Here is a 17,932-nt window from a genome sequence, read left to right as displayed (position 1 = left end):
TATCAAGGTAATATGCAAATATGACCATTTCAACACCCCGGTTTCCTGGGTCCGCAGATAATTAATTAATTCGGATATACTATTTACATGAATGTTCTTGTCTATCACTTGAATATAATTAGTTCAATGTTTTCTACCGACCTTAATAATTAAATTACTAGTTTTAGTTCAAATTAAAATTAGATTAAGTTTAACTCAACCTTCATTGTTGGTACAATAAAAAGTGATAGCTAAGTGAAACGTCAACATTTTATCAAAAAAACTTGACTACGTTGACTCAGTATAGGAAGTAAAGAACTAAAGACACTCAGACTCTCATGATATTAGATAATACTACATACGATAAATACTGATAAATCATCAGCTTATCTATCGATCTTACGCACAATCCCGTAAAAACCCAAAATAAACAGTTGATAATCTTTTGGAACACAAACAGATAACGCCAGTCAACGCGTTTAAAAATGCAAGTGAGCGTCGGTCCTACCGTGACTTTGAAATACGCGCGCGCGAAGCTTTCAGTAGTAATTTGCTAAGGAAGTGTGGTGGATGAACGTATCACCATGACCACGAAAAGTGATAATAGTGACGAGACCCCAGTGACTTTTGAGGACGCTTTGGAAACAACAGGTAGGGTTTACCAACACAGAAATATTATGTCCAATTTTTGGACCCCTTCCGGCAGATTCTTTTCGGAATATAAGAAAAGTCTTTGTTGTGCTCGTAATATTAATTTAGAAGTCATTTTTTCTCTTTATATGGATAGTAATGGATGTAAAGTTTTCTTCATTGTCATTACCAAGACTTCTGCTGGTCATATTTTTGGTGATCGTCCAAAGATTTATTTTTCGCGTCCCATCTTTTGTTGTAAACTGTGTTAAGTATGTTCTATTTATTTGTATTGACGTCTCTTTCTCTTGTTAGTGGTGTTTATTGAAGAAATTTGGTGTAAATGTTTTTATATTGAGGTCAATGCTCTGATTTCGTATTAATAGCAGCGTTTTACCTGAAATAAAACGCATATTAAATACTTACCTTATTTGAAGCTTACTAGTTTGAGATAGGCACCTACGTGTTTTCCGCTTTTATCTCCGTCCTTTTCTACCCCATATCTTGCATCTCTCTCGCACACCGACCAGTTTCACTCCCCACCAGGCAGGAGGCGACGAGTGTTCTCGGCGGCCACAGTTCGTCATTGAGTCGAAAACACCAGGCAGAAATTAAAATGTAAGCTTCAAATAAGGTAAGTATTTAATATGCGTTTTATTTCAGGTAAAACGCTGCTATTAAATTCTTGACCGTTATTTGAAGCTTACTAGTTTGAGACGTGTTTGTTATCGCCTGGTGGAAGTGGACGCCAATGTGAGCAAAAGCACAATGAAATTGTGTATGTAAATAGGTACTTAGGTACACGAGTAATCACATGTAAGTATGTGTATTGCGTCCTGGAATACTAATGTAATCAAAGTTAACTGGTACTGGTACTCAGCTACATCCTGTTAGACTGGAAGCCGACCCCAACATAGTTGGGAAATGGGCTCGAAGGATGAGTAATAAAAATTAAAAGAGAGATGCAAGAACAAAAGCAAAATTGATTTCATTTTCTAATAGTAATTAACAAAAACATTGCGATACTTCTTAATAACAATAGTAACAAAAATATAGACATTAATCAGCTGGATTAATTAAATAATCGAGATAACTTGCTACTTCTATTTAGTGGGTATCTTTCCCTTCTGTAAAAATGGGCAAATGTATTGCCTGATCGCCAATTACCCTTTGCTAATATATCGTCCAAAAGTATATTGTCAACACAGATTTTGACGCTACCGCCGAGTGGAAGCTTCCTGGGGTTGTAGTTATTCCTGCCTCTTTTAACAATGTCTTAATCCACCCGCATCATCGTTCGGGTGCCTGCCTTTGGTTGGCCTCTAACGGATATAAATAAATTTAAGGAATTAGCCGATGTCCGTCTATCTTCTAACAAGGCTTTAGTCTTTCTGACCCAATACACTGGACTTAGATTTATATTTTCCTGATTATCCATCAAACAACAACCCGACTGCCTATGACTAGAACTGTCGGTCTTAGAGCCAAAGACTGGCCATAAGATTAAATTATCTTTGTTGTTTTTGAAATGTTCTGGGTCTATTGCAAGCAAGGAAAGATCATGGACTCGCCTTTCCGAAACAAGCTAGCAAAAGAAAGAGCAGCAGTGTGCCTGGAAGTTGCAAATGGATTATTCTCGTCTACGTTTACTGCACTTAAGTAGGTTACCAATTGGTCAATATTCCAGATGGACGGCTTCCCGGGGAACAGGTTTGCTCAGCGCTATTGATTTTAAATTGTGTCCGACTAGAACGTGTGAACCTAGCTCTCCAGTGGTTTCTGCATTGCATAGTGTAGCTATAACTGACTTGTGTAATAAAATAGTATTGTATGTTAGTTTATTTACTATGTGTAAGTCTGCTAAAAATTGGGTAAGTATAGGTCCAAATAGGGATTCAAGGATTCATAGGATCCAATTTCATACTTTTCGCCCCAATTTAACCATCGACTCCAAGCTGATTGATAAGTGTTGCGTGTGGATTGAAGAAGACTTCAGTCGGAGAGACTCCTTGTCCCTCCCCCCCCCCCCCCATTTCCCTGACCTTGGCAGGGGGTATCCCCGTTGCTGTGTCTATCGGTTTCTGCTCGAGGTTCATCAGTGTGTAGGGTACTGCTAATGATCGGGACTTCAAATCTGCTCGCCAAAATACCTGGTGCCACCGAAGGAACTACTATGAGATTAACTCCCGTTCCTGAATTGAGATGACTGAGGACCTACGGTATAAGGTAAGGTGGCGGTAATACCCATGCTAGCGGGTAAGTCAAAACTTGAGAAAAAGGCATCGTGGAACCCCGCTTTCGGGTCCTTCAGATCTAGGGGCACGTAGTACACAACTATGTGTCCCTGGGCTCGCTTCGAGGCAAGTAGGTCCACTGCTGATACAAGATGCCACTCCGGTGGAGGTTTGTGTCGGGAGAGATGGTCTGCCTGACTGTTGAATAGGGCTGGTATATGATTCACGACGTGATAGATTTGATACAGCTCAAGATAACTGAATACTCTGTACGTCAAGTTCGGTAGGCTCCTTGATCGGGTGCCACCTTGATTTCTTAGATATGACACCACAGTCCCATTTTTGCATTGAAAAATGGCTGTTGATCTCTTTAGCAACTTGCCGTGATTTTCCAGTTAATACTGCAAGCATCTCTTTCAGATCGCAGTGAAAGCCTTTTTCTCTCTCGTTCCATGAACCCATTACGGGAGTTCCGTTCAGTTGTGCCCCCATCCTACATCGGAGGCGTCCGTGGTTATAAGGTGACAGGGAAGTGGCGAATGAATATCCAAGGTTTGGTGGCAGCTGACCAGCCACCACTTTAGATCTGCTAAGGCATCTGCTGGTAGGTTCAACATTGCTATACTCCATTCACCGAGCCGTGAGCCCACAATGTAACCAAAGAATGACACTTTTTCAAAATGGTGGGTATAACCCGACCGATGACAAAAACGTCACATTTTTATGTAAAATGTTCTTAGTATCGTGGTCTTCAATTAAGTAGGGTTCTATGTATGACAGTCAAGACTTCTAGGTTCATTTTACATGTAAACGATTTACTACATATTTCATTAAAATTAAGAAAATAATTTACGGCCTTTATTATACATATTTGATTTCAAATAAGTTTGAAAAGATTGCATAAGTTCCACAGACATCGTTCTAAAATATCATTTCTAATGTTGTCAGTATATTACTTTCGTAGTTATTTTTATAAAATATGATCATTACTTCAATCGTGACTTATAAGAACCCTTTTTATGGTTTGTTCACCGTTTGGCTCACGGTTCCATGAATAGGGTAGGTATAGATTGCTGTTCAACACTGCATTGAGGAAAGTGAGGAGAGCCCGGTAATGCAGTCTGCCGTATGGAACAACGAAAACTTGCGAAGTTTAAAAGTCCTATCAAGCTATGCAGGTCTTCTAAGTTTGTCGTGCTGTTTGTCACGTAGTGCGTTTTGTCATTATCTTGTTGATAATGCTTGCGATTTATTCACTTGCCATCCAAAACGTGGTGCAAATGATCCCAAAGTAGGCAAATATATCTTGGTGAGCCACCAGAAAATCGAGATACACAATTATAAGTAACCCTTGAGTTTTCAAAGTTTGAGCCACCCAAATTGGTCACTGTGGCGAAGGTCTTGGGTGCCGTGCTTAAGCCAAATGGTAGGCACGTAATCTGAAGCAGTCTTCTTCTGTAGTCGAAGAACATGTCTGTGACCTCCGGCTACCGGAAGGTAGAAGTAAGCCTGGGCGAGATCCACTTGCACAGCCATTCGTCTTTCTGAAGAAACTCTAGCACCCGAAAAACATTTATTAAACTGAAGGGTTCCGTAATTATGAACTTGTTGAGAACCTTGAGATTGAGTATTGGACGGTTCTTTCCGTCGCCTTTTGGGCACAAGAAACATATTGGAAAGAAAGCTGGCAGAATTTGCAGCTATCAATAGAACTTTTTGTTTTATCATTTGGGATATGACGACATCCATCTCTTTGGACTCTCTGGTCAAATCTGGCATTATCTATCAAAGGTGGCTCTTGGCCAATGGTATGCGATACCCAGTTATTATTTTTGACAAGAAAGGCGGAGCTCCCATTTCTTTCCATTGGTCTTGATATAATGTTAGGCAACCCGCCTGGAAAGTCATAACTTACGTGCCTTGTTGGACGCATCAAAGTCCGCCTGCGGTCCTGGACGCTTTCTGTTTCCTCTGTTGGACATGGTTCCTATTGTAATTTACTCGTGATATCCCAAGGGAGCTTTTAGAGTTTTGCATCACACGCCATTCAGCGTGAGTGTGATTACCATTTCCCTTCGAGGGAAGGTTATAATGGCGACTCTTCGAAAGTCGATCCAAAAAGCCACCCTGCGAGGGTAGATTGCAATGATGGTACGACCCGCAACATGCATGATTGGTACCCTGCGAGGGTCCGTGATAATGAGCCGACCCCTGCGGGGGGTGGCTAGTATACTTACTGGTCCCTGCTTTGTAATCATGCTGCGACTCGCAAAATGCAAGATTGGTACCCTGCGCGGGTCCGTGATAATGAAACGACCCCTGTGGGGGGTGGCTAGTATACTTACTGGTCCCCACTTTGTAATGATGCTGCGTCTCGCAACATGCAAGATTGGTACCCTGCGCGGGTCCGTGAAAATGAGCCAACCCCTGTGGGGGGTGGCTAACATACTTACTGGCAGTCCTAGGCGGAGCGTACCAAGTCTTTCAAGGCCGAAAAGCATCACACGCCGAGATAATGAGCCGACCCCTACGGGGGGTGGCTAACAGACTTACTGGCAGTCCGAGGGGAGCGTACCAAGTCTTTCAAGGCCGAAAAGCATCACACGCCGAGATAATGAGCCGACCCCTACGGGGGGTGGCTAACAGACTTACTGGCAGTCCGAGGGGAGCGTACCAAGTCTTTCAAGGCCGAAAACCATCACACGCCGTGATAATGAGCCGACCCCCATGGGAGGTGGCTAACAGACTTACTGGTAGTCCGAGGGGAGCGTACCAAGTCTTTCAAGGCCGAAAAGCTTTCTTGACACCATCAGCCCTCTTCAAGTGCGGTAGTGATCAGTCCGAACTAAGGAGATGCTGGTTGGACCGCACCTCACACCATTCTTTTTTGTCAAACCGTTGAACGCCTTGCAGGATTGAACTAGGGCCACAGGTGCCTTAGGAACTTCGGGCTTGCTTTCTTTTCCATAGTCACGTGCACGGGCTGTGGTAGCTTTATTATTTACCGCATCTGTATTTGCTTTATAAGTCACTCATTCTGAAAACAAATTACTGAAAAAAAAGTACACGGAAGAAACTCGTGACAAAAAAGGGGTAGATGTACAAAATATTAACACTTGATTTCGCAAAATCGAATATCGAACGGTAAAACCGTTAACAAATTGTATAAAATATTATAAACTCACCTGTGTTCTGCGAGAGCACTGAGTTTATTTTTCAACGAAATACTACAGCGGTTGGTTAGACAACCTTCTCGGGCGGAAAACAAGACGCCAATGACGAACTGTGGCCGCCGAGAACACTCGTCGCCTCCTGCCTGGTGGGGAGTGAAACTGGTCGGTGTGCGAGAGAGATGCAAGATATGGGGTAGAAAAGGACGGAGATAAAAGCGGAAAACACGTAGGTGCCTATCTCAAACTAGTAAGCTTCAAATAACGGTCAAGAATTTAATAGATTTGTTTTTGTTTTGCATAAGTACTTAAAATTTTTCGTATTGCGTTTGTGATCTAATTAATTAAACCTTTTAGTTTTTAATTTTGTTCTTTCTAAGATTACATATTTCTTCGATATCTCATTCATTTCCTTGTTTATTTTTTTTCTGTAAAAGTACTTATATTATACTATACTTTTCAATACTTATCTCAGCTGATTAGACGAGATGATGTAACAAACAGAAATACTGACAGATCAGATATTCGTAACGATAATAAATTAATTATTGGGTGAGGTTAGGGTTAGAGTTCTGTTGTACATATAACAAAACGTTTCACTATGTGTCTGTTTCAACTCAAGCGGGTGTAGGGAAGGCATACTTAAATTAGCAGTTAGCATGTAAAACTTATCAAAATGTAATATAATATGAATGTAAATGTCTCAATTAATCTTGTAGCACACTAAATTGTTGTTTTTTTATTTACAATTTTACCTGTACATTATATAAAAAAAAACAACTTAAAACTAATAAAAGGCGTCGATTGAACTAAATTGTTTGATTTACTTACAAAAATTGCAACTTATTGAGGACCATTCACCTTTAAGCGACAGTAAGCTTTTAAGCAAAAAGTTGTATTTATTTTTAGAGTTACACATATTTTTAACTTTATTATACTTAGTCGATATAATACAAAGTACCTACTGGAAGTCATTTAACTTAAGGGAACGGAAAAGTTTCGAAATCAATTATCAAACATTTCTGATTATCTGTAAATATTAAAAATTTCTCATAATTTGTTATGAACGTAAAAATTGTTACCTCATCGATAAAAAAATAATAGGTACTTAAACAATGGACCTAATCAGCATATTTTCGAATGCTGATTGTTATTTGCATTTTAATATTCATTTAATCGCTTTTCAAATTGTATTGAAGAATTAATAAAAATGCGTTTCCCAGCTTATCTGTTTGATAGGCATCACCTTTGTAGTTTCTGATGACTCCTCGTCATCTTCATGTCGACTCAGTAACTCTTTCGAACAATCCCACAGCCGGCAGGTATTAACCCCTTGTGAGCGAATCTTCGCGAGACACAATTGATATTCTATTGTTCTCTAATTAACGGCATAGAAGAGGTGAATCAACACGATTTTGTTGGACAGCATTGACTACCCCCTCTGCTGTGTGTGCATCGTGAGTTAGTATCAGACTCTTACTGACTAAAGCCCACCATGTTCCTTTTGAAGCCCTTTCTGTACCAGGACTGCGGTAACGTGTGCGAACAGTCCCGCAGCAAGTTTGGACACCTTTGGCAAAACCTGGGAAGTGTAAAAAAAGGTTACTTTTCAGAAGAAAGATATGTTAGAGAATGTGCTGTGCGACATTACCTTCCTAAGAAAAATTAAGCAAAAATGCATTTCCGAAGTTTTAACTATAACAACGAAATACGTAACGTGTGTAAGTCCGACTCGCACTTCACCAAATTGATCCAACAGTTTCCAGTTCCAAGTTATCAGTCCATCAATCAATCAATCATGATACCTATATTTTACAATCTGTTAGCTAAGAATAAACTTTACATACGAAGATAACAGTTTTATTTGTGATCTACTATTAGATATGATACGAGATGGATCGAAGACAACGTGTTTTGAGGTTTTGTGTTACGCTATAATATACTACAAACGTCTGAAAGTGACATAATGCACGTAGGTAATATTTATTTATCTGAATCGTAATATTGGTATTTTTCTGAATAGATATACGTCAGACAATAATCGTCGTAGTTCCGTCATTCAGATTAATATAGCATGATATTGCTATTTACTATTTACAACTACTTTTTCTGACGTAGAATGTGTTGTTATAGTAAATCGTAGCTTTTAGCAAGCACTTTTCTATCTTGCATTTGAATACTGCTTGTGCAATACTAGGTTCGGTCAGCGATTTCTTCCGCGTCCCATGGGACCTATTCGAGATCTCGGATTAGAAGCCTGTCTCGATAATTGGGCTATCCAATTTCCGATTAGATCTGTCGGTCTTGAGATCAACTTTATAATATTTTTATAAAATAGGTTATCTTGATTCAGCTTTACAAATTGTACGCGTCGACTTTTGGAGCCTGCTTTCAAAACACGACTAATAACAAAAATATAATCTTATATGACTTTGACCTTGATGTCTTACTCTAGGACAGTAGGAGGTAACCCCGTCAACAACACGCAAGGCCGAGGGGTGATGGGGTGATATCGCCCCGCGTGTTTTTATGTTTTCTTTTAATCAAGTAGTAGGCATAATCATTACTAGAGTGAAAACTTACTGTTCCAGGTTTTAGAAGCTTTACAAATCCTATTTCATACTAATGATATAATCGCAAATACTTTTATGTGTGGATCTTAGTTGTTTGTTCCTTTTCACTCACAAACTAAAGGTTAGATTTTTAATGTTCTTTTAAGGTTAGACGAAACCTGGCAGTAATATTGCCTATACCATATGGGTTACTTTCTATCCATGCGCGGGAAGGAGTGAAACCGCGGTAGGAAGCCAGTACTCAAATATGCTAAAGATGATGAAATGATGTTCCGAGATTGATAGCTGTATTAATGGTCAATTTAAATGAAACAATTTGAACTTGATCTTGAACAATAATATAATACTGTCGCTACTCTTACGCAATTCAATGTTAAGTTTTATGGATTGTGAAATGGGTTTGAAACACATCATCATTTCATCATCAACGCTGGAGAAATGTACTTACTCCCGGCACCCGGATAAATCAGTGAAAGATGAATTAGTAGAATTTAAGAATCTACTTTTCAATTCTAATGTCCGAATCCAAAACGCTCTGATTTGGAACGTTTTTTTTGTACTGCTTAACCGGACTTTCCTTGTGGATGCTAGAATTCAAGGTCTCTAGCCATGGAAATGTAAGCGGGCCCATCATCCTCGGAGCCTTTTCCCAACTATGTTAGGGTCGGCTTCCAATCTAACCGGAGTGCCAGTGTTTTACAAGGAGCGACGTAAGCGAGTAAATAATTAAGATGATAACTTTATGTCCGGGTTCCTGACATTTTCCCTCGGGACAAGATTAAAGACTAAAATCTAGGTCCTAATACCATTTTTTCCTGTTCAGGCAATGGTGTCTACAACATCTTACTAGTGATGACCTGTTCCCTCATTCTCCTGGCCATCGGCATAGACCTGTTCGGGTTCAGTCTGGTAGTAGCAGCAGCATGTGACCTGGAGCTGACCGTCTTCCAGAAAGGAATACTTACGTCTTTGCCTTTTGTTGGTAAGTATTCTTATTTTATTGTTAGCATTGAGTAGAGATGGAGGACTGTGCAAGAAGTCATTAAATATTCTTCTGCAGTGTTTCGTACGCTATCACAGTAAAAGTAGGTTGTACCATGTTACTATAACGATCTTCAAACCCTATAGTTTATCTCGTGCTACTAGTAAGTATGTAGTTAACTTCGCAACAGCAAACTAATTCGACGAGAACTATACCTCTATAGTTCACCAAATTATTGTTATGAGAAAGCCAATTAAATTAATACATACGAGTACATTAAAAATTCGTGATAGCTATCTAAATACATAATTTCTTAGTTATTTAGGGTTTTCCTAGAAATATTTCATTTGCCAAGAATGTGGCAATAATGGAACCAATATACATATTTATCTTCAATTTCCTGTTAATAATGAATGTTGTGCACAATAACAATACAATTGACGATGCTATAAAGTGCAAAACAAAAGCTAGTTCAGTGTTTCAGAATATAGCCGTGGTTTGTGGCTGATTTATTGCATGTATTCGTTACGTAAATAATAAAGTATTGTAGTCAATTTAATAGATGATCCCGCGGTTCCACTAACGTCCTGAGCTAACTACTTTCCACAACTAAATTAAGGGAAATAGTCTAAATACTTTCTCAGGCTCTAGACTATCTGTGTACCAGTTTCATTTAAATCGTTCTATAGTTATGACGTGAAAGCACGATGGACTGATGGATTGGTAGAAAGAATTCTCGAATGCTCGTGACGTCATAGACTCAGCATACTTATTCTCTTTTTCATCTCTTTAATTTGCACGGCCAAAACTCAGTTTTGTTAATATGGGCGGCTTCTCATTCTATCATCTTTGATCCATACCGGTTCGGAAGACATTATCTAAGAAACCTATTCCTTCATACATACCTATGTTGTGACTCCTTAAATATTAATTGGTTCTCCTTCTCTTTCCAGGAATTCTCCTAGTATCTTACCTATGGGGTTACGTATCAGACACGAGGGGCCGTCGCTTCACGCTGGTGATACCTCTGCTGCTCTCCTTCATACTGTCCTGCATCAGCAGCCTGTCTCCTCATTGGCTGTTCTTAGGACTCTTCAAGTTTCTGTGTGTTTGTTTGTAAGTAGACTGTTTTTATTTCTGTTGGCTGGGGGTTGGGGACTTTTGGTTGGTTGGATGATAGCGATGAAATGATTGGCGAAATTACCAAACGATTCTCTATATGCTGTCTATGGAAATAGTAAGTTATGAATTAGTAACTGTTCCTCTTCTGCGATAGTGAGTGTTTGGGTATCATATGATAAAGTCAAATTGAACGAGCAAAATCTTTATGTTCATTTTAATAGCCTCCTTGTCTATTCAATTATTTTTAGGGAGAACAAAAGAATAGTCTGTGTCAATTAATATTTTCAATAATGGATAGGGATAGAATGCTTCGAACGAAAACTCATGCGTTGACACCTGTTATTTGCTCGTTTGGTGTAAGCACACTCACATGAAACTTTTATGAAAGCTACTAAAATATAGTGACTTTTCTTTGATCTGAGTAAGAGATGTTCAAGGTGTGTAGCGACAGATGGCTCAATAGCTCAGAAGCGTCGAACTTCAAGTCTAGTCTACGATATCACTCAACACAACAATGATTAGTTATCCTACAAGCTAAATCTAACCAAGAGAAATCCATCTGCATGATACAATCAATATGTAACTGTCATGTTTCCCACATAGCATCGCAAGGAATCCATTAATGTGACCCTACTAATTGTAGCCACTAGCCAGCGACCAACATGTACTGTTTCACCATTTAATAAAGAATGTCGACTGTTTGTTTGAAGAGAAGGTTCGAGAAAATCGACGGTTGAAATGTAACTGATGTCTTTTTTAGACTTGTTTTGTGTCGTGTTTGTGCAAGTTGAAATATATGAATGCATGAAAGTGTACATACACAGTAGAGTTTCGGTCATACGCAGTGTTAAGTCCCTCCGGAGCAGCCAATGTATGTCAGATCTGAAAGAAAATTGCAAGTGCGAGGAAGAATATTTTTTGCTTTCCTGAACTAAATACAGTTTCAAATGCAGATTATTTACATCTATGTTGATCCGTAATGGTGCCTATTTACCTATTCAAAAAGAAATCTAAAGGTCTCTGCACACAGCGGGCGCGGCGCGGCGGGACGGGACGGCGACGTGACACAATGTACTAGATCGTCGCGTCGCGTCGCGTCGAGCGGGACGGCTCTGTGTGATGTCGTCCGTAATATCTAGTACATTACAACTGCTCAGCGTCGCGTCGCCGTCCCGTCCCGCCGCGCCGCGCCCGCTGTGTGCAGAGACCATAATAGCGCTAATTGAGCTTAATGTCAAACTGTCTATAGATCTATCATATGATCTCCTTAATTCGTTTATTTGTTACTAGCTTTTGCCCGCAACTTCGTTCGCGTGGAATAGTGACTACCAGCAGATTTTTGATTTGACCAATAGATGGCGCTATATGTCCGGAATAATTTAATTTTTATTTTTTTTTGTAATAAAAACTATCCTATGTCCTTTCTCAAGTCTCAAACTATGTCTGTACCAAATTTCACACAAATCGGTTCAGTAGTTTAGGCGTGAAGAAAAGACAGACAGACAGACAGAAAGACAGACAGACAGACAGACAGACAGACAGAGTTACTTTCGCATTTATAATATTAGTTTGGATTATATATTATTGATTAATATAAGTATATCTGTATATGTGTATGTACATGCTACTTTCTAACAGGGCAAGGGAAGGGAAGATGATGTTACTTTCATATTTCACTGGTCAGTTTGTTTATTATCTTATAACTAAATCGTAATGTTTGTTTCGTTATGAATCGTTTGAAGAACTGATTGATTTCTAGGGATAAATGAGTTTATCAGCAATGGCTAATGTAGTGTATGCCTGTCATAAACAGTTCCTAGAAGGTACCCAGTTTACGAATACTCCTCCATTTAATTCTTATGCTTGTCAGCATCTTCCTACAGGTAATAACTGTATAGTAAATTAAATTCTACCTAGATATTAAACGGATATTTATTAGCTGTCCAGCAAACACCACTAAATGGGTTTCTCAGAAAGTACCTACACTAGTACCTACTCTGTCAATCGTGTGTACGAAAGCAACTTTGTCTATCGCGCTTTCTCGAGACCACATCAAGTGACCATTTATTTAGTTAAGACACTGAAAAAGGACATTCGCTGCTTTTTGTATTCTATCATGACATTATAAAAGCTGCATTTTATTAATACGGGGAAACCCTGAGGCTGTAGCCAAACAATTGAAATCTCCTCAAATATTCAATGTATCTCTTCCAGTGCGTGCGCCGCGAACTCGGCAACCTACACCCTGGTGGGGGAGTCCTGTATACAGAGAGTGAGGAATCGGTACATGCTGATGATGACCTGTCTACTATTGCTGTCTCCGGCTGTGGCTGGTGGTAAGTGAAGAAAGAATAAAGCAGTAACAACAATTTTTAAGTTAAAAAATACGTATATAGTCCGTGAGAGAAGAGGCACAGGCCCAGCAGTGGGACGATAAAAAGGCTGTAACTAACTCAATGGGTGGTTACAGCAGAACTATTAATTTGGATAACAAGTATTGATCCATGGATCAGTCATTTTATGGTATTCAACTCAAATATCCTGTCTTCAGCTGAAATAATGAGATGCTGACTAGAAAAAGAATTGTCTTAAGTAAATTATTGGTTTGATTCGAAGATTTGCAATGTTTGCAGCAAAAATCATTTTCAGAATTAATTTTATTTAATAATGATCAAATAAAACTTTTTTTCAGTGCTAACCTACCCAACGCTGAAACTAAAATTCGCCGTTGCCATGCCCTGGTTGAACATAGTCTTCAAACCCTGGAGGCTGCTCATCATAGTCCTGGCCCTACCCTCAGGGCTCGGAGCCTTGGGCATGTACTTCTTCTCCGAGTCCCCCAAGTTCCTCTTCAATTCTGGCAGAAGTGATGAGGCTTTGGCAGTTCTGAGGAGGATACATGCTGCTAACCATAGAGGTTCTAAGGAGGAGTATCCGGTAAATGCCTACACATATTTGATTTTGTTACACATATGCATATTTTTGAGACTTTCATTTTAACGGAATTTTAACCTGATGGTTCAGATCGCCACTTTTGAAACACTAAGATGCGTTAAATGCTATTGTGATTCTTTGAAACTCATTTGTACAAAATTGGCAAAATATTCTGTTCTTTAATGTATTACGGCCTTAGCTCGAAAATCTCTCACATTCTACATGTTTCTTCCGTACTTGAGAAAAGTTTTTCCTTTCAGCAATAAGATAATTATGGCTATTGAAAACAGGCGTGCATTTGAAACTGACTCCCAGAATTACAGATACCTAAAACTTTCTCCATTTCAGGTAAAAACCCTATCCCTCGAAGGCTACACTCAAAAGAAACAAATGTCTCTCATCAGAGCAATGTACGAGCAGAGCGCCCCCCTCTTCAGGAAGCCCTACCTCTGGAGGAGTGTACAGCTGTTCTACATCGTCGCAGTCGTGTACATCACGTGAGAACAGGTTTTATGTTATATCTATGTACACTAACGGTGGATTTCATAATAAGCTGTCTATCTGTTGATGCGGTTACTAGAGATTGGAATTTGGTATATCTCAATTAGTCTCTTTAGTAAGCAAATCCACGGATAGATAAAGTTATTGAAAGCCGCAGTAACACGATGACGGTGGGTCTGTCGATAAATGTAGTCAAAAATGTTTTTTGGAATATGATAATAAAGAATATGGTAGTAGACCCTTAAAATGGTCACGTTTAGTAAGGGTAAAGGGCACAGGTCATAGTGTAGTCTTCTCAAAGAAATTACTGATTTTCTCCAAACACATCTTTCAAATATTGTAACTCCTGTCTTATCTTCGTTATGTCTTTTAGTCTCTTTATCTTCAGAACTCGTTGCTAATTTAATATTGATTTGTTCAACAGAAACAACAGCTTCCTAGTCTGGCTTCCGTACATCCTCAACTTGATCAGGATATCCTTGGTTGATGGTGCAGCTACGGGGAATATTTGTGAACTCATCAGCAACAAGCCAGGGGGCAACTCTACTAGAAATCTTGTAAGTATTTCTATTGGCATGAAAGTATCATTTTTGTCTCTGTTGATAAAAGAGTAATAAGTCGTGGTGATCTAATGGGTTAAGTTGCATCATACTCATACTTGTGAGTTTGGTGATTTTCTATCGATTTAAGATGAGGCAATTACCAATACAACTTTTATAAGTTTATATCTTGGCCACCAATGACTAATTAAAGGTAAAAAAAAAAATATTTCGAGTGGCAGGATAAAAAGGGTGATGATATTGATCACGTTTTTTTTTCATAAATAATATTTGTAAACAGTCTTTGAACATTTACATACATTGAGTGACCAATCCTTACTCTCTTTTTCAACAGAGAACAATCGTTATTACCCAATAAGCTAAAACAAGGTATTGAACAATTAATCTTCTGTTTCCAGGAAAACACCTGCATCGGCACCGTAGAAGAAAGCATCATCTTCACTCTCATAGCCTCCCAATCCATCTTCGCGTTCTTCAACTTCCTCATCTCCTACCTTCAGAACAGACGAAGAGTGGTGCTGATCTGCATCCTCTGCCTCTCTTCACTCAGTGGAACAGCCCTGAACTTGGTCCCGGAGCCTATATCCAGTGTGTTCTTCTTTATGGTGTTCACGTGTACGTGCTTAGGAATGGGCATTTTGGCCTCTTATTTTGTGGATATTTATCCGACTTCTTATAGGTAAGTAATTGTTGATGTACGACTTTATCTAGTTCCTTTACGGAAGACTTGATAAATAAATTACTTTGTTTTTGCTTTTCAGTGTTATTAGAAGTTGGGTTTATTATTTTTGCTATAAGTTTTTTTTTTATTATAGAGTTTCTTTCCTTGAACGTCCAAATTTCAGGAACTACTGAACCTATTTGATTTTTTATTCATTGTTAGCCAATTTAAAGACGAAAGACTACTCTTGACCTACGGCGGATAAAACCACTGGTACGAGCTAGTCTTTAATTATTTTATAAACACTTTTTATAATTTTATCATTCATGTTTTGTTGCCAGGGGCATGGCAGCTTGCCTGAGTATCATGGTAGGAAGAAGCAGTACGTTTATCGGCATCAATGCTGTGGGGAACCTCATCTTCAACCAGTGTCAAATCACATTCTACATGTGGTCTTTACTAGTTTTAAGTAAGTATTTTTTCTAACCTTCAACATATTTCAGAAGACTGGTTTTAGAAACATTCACAAAGCAGCCCTGAGTCTGAAAATTGGTGATTGATTCACCCGTGCATTGGAGAGCACGTTAATGTCAGTCCTGCTTGTGATCTTCTTCCGGCGGTATCGGATTGCTGTCCTATCGGGCTATGAGAGTGAACGAATAGCCAGTGCACCTGTGTCTGCGCAAATGCTTGTGCACTATAATATATCCTGTGCAGCTGGCTGATCTTGGCCTTGGACCCCTTTGTTTATATATTTTTTATGTTTTTTTTTCTGTTTCAGGTAGTGCAGTAGCTGCATGGTTCTTGCCACCAGACAAGCCTGCTGAAGCCAAGCAAAATGCAGTGTAACCACGTCTCTTAGTTAGGAAACTTAAATATATCTGTGATTTATTTTATATCGTTAGCAAATAAGAATGTTGCCGTTTAAATAAAGATAGAAAATTGAAAATATTCTGTAAAATATTAATTAACGGAATCGAAGAAAAGGCTGTCTAAAGATCGTTTGTTAGGCTTTTATAAGACAGCTGAAATTTCTGCATAGTGCGACTTATAGGATTTCTATATAGTCAGACAGAAAAATATGGAAGCGCCGGTCAAAAATATAGATAAGGCAGGAGGATTTGAAACATGAAGATTTTTGTAAAAAGCTCAGTTCACGGGAGGAAAGATTAAACGCGGGTAACAGCTAGTTTACTGTAGATAATCTGCAGAACTACATCTAATAATGATGATCTTGCGAATCTGATTTTGAAACAGCTTGAAGCTTTGCCGTATTTAATTCATAACCTTTTTACACACGGTCGGTAACCCCATGGTAAGTTATTAATTACCTTGTGTTATGGGTTGTAGGGTGCCGATAACAACATATATTAAAATATAGCACAAGCACAATGTCACAGACATTTGACATCAAAGACAGTAATTTGAACAAGCCACTACATGTGGCAGATTATTATTGTATGTGGCCAGTAAGGGCCACAAGGAGTCTCCTTCAGCAGGAACTACTGGTCCAATTTGAAAAATTCTTTCAGTGTTAGATAGCCCATTTATCGAGGAAGGCTATAGGCTACTTTTTATCCGGGTTCGTGCAGAGGTTTGCGGGATGCGGGTGAAACCGCTGGCAGAAGCTAGTAATACATATTGTAGTACTTAGAACTATAACTTATTGAGCTTAAAGCTTAAAATTGCATAGCAAAATTACAATTGCTCACAATATGCATGTACTTATTCCCTTACTATAATAAAATTGTACCATCATCCTCCGAGCCTTTTCCCAAACTATGTTGGGGTCGGCTTCCAGTCTAACCGGATTCAGCTGAGTACCAGTGCTTTACAAGAAGCGACTGCCTATCTGACCTCCTCAACCCAGTTACCCGGGCAACCCTATACCCCTTGGTTAGACTGGTGTCAGACTTACTGGCTTCTGACTACCCGTAACGACTGCCAAGGATGTTCAATGACAGCCGTGACCTACTGTTTAACGTGCCATCCGAAACACAGACATTGGTGTCTAAGATATACTTAGAAAGTACATACAAACTTAGAAAAGTTGCATTGGTACTTGCCTGACCTGGAATCGAACCCGAGCCCTCATACTCGAGAGGTTGGTTCTTTGCCCACTAGGCCACCAACATAATAAAATTGTACCGATGATAGAAAATTTACTTACCAGAGATTTAATACGATTGTACTGCCATAGTCAAATGTTTTTGGATATATTTTTATTTTTATCAAACCAATCTTTTTGAAATAAATGGGTGTCGTTTAGGAAATTATAATTTACCTAAATATACTCGTTTTTATGTTTTTGGATCCAGTTCAATTGTTTTTAAAATGTAAGTTTTGGTGTAAATGTAACGTCAAGAACAAATGCTGTGACCATCCTAAAATAATTTAAAAAATAACTATTTAAGGCTTGGTTCCACTGTGAAATTTTGAAAGTATATGTAAATATGATTAGCTTTTTACAAGAAGATTATTGTTTACTGAAATGTTAATATCGTTTTAATTATAAAAATAAAAAATATGCGAAATAAATAAATGGACTTTGATTCATACAAATGTTTCGCTATAAATTGTTACCTA

General features: G+C 38.8%; 1 protein-coding gene across 1 annotated transcript; it reads left to right on the top strand.

The window, feature by feature from the left end:
* Positions 1–474: 474 nt before the first annotated feature.
* Positions 475–17,884, top strand: LOC124634607 (synaptic vesicle glycoprotein 2C-like). Its single transcript, XM_047170250.1, has 12 exons — positions 475–630; positions 9,410–9,568; positions 10,522–10,684; positions 12,905–13,026; positions 13,383–13,627; positions 13,973–14,121; positions 14,550–14,682; positions 15,084–15,364; positions 15,688–15,815; positions 16,128–17,084; positions 17,480–17,687; positions 17,763–17,884. Exons 1-10 carry the CDS (start codon positions 564–566, stop codon positions 16,193–16,195), a joined length of 1,515 nt encoding a protein of 504 aa, XP_047026206.1. The 5' UTR covers positions 475–563; the 3' UTR covers positions 16,196–17,084; positions 17,480–17,687; positions 17,763–17,884.
* Positions 17,885–17,932: the final 48 nt, after the last annotated feature.

Source organism: Helicoverpa zea, chromosome 11 (genome assembly GCF_022581195.2).
Source record: "Helicoverpa zea isolate HzStark_Cry1AcR chromosome 11, ilHelZeax1.1, whole genome shotgun sequence".
In the NCBI taxonomy this organism is placed as follows: domain Eukaryota; kingdom Metazoa; phylum Arthropoda; class Insecta; order Lepidoptera; family Noctuidae; genus Helicoverpa; species Helicoverpa zea.
The sequence above is the reverse complement of the archived record's forward strand: the minus strand, read 5'-3'. Positions and strand labels throughout refer to the sequence as shown.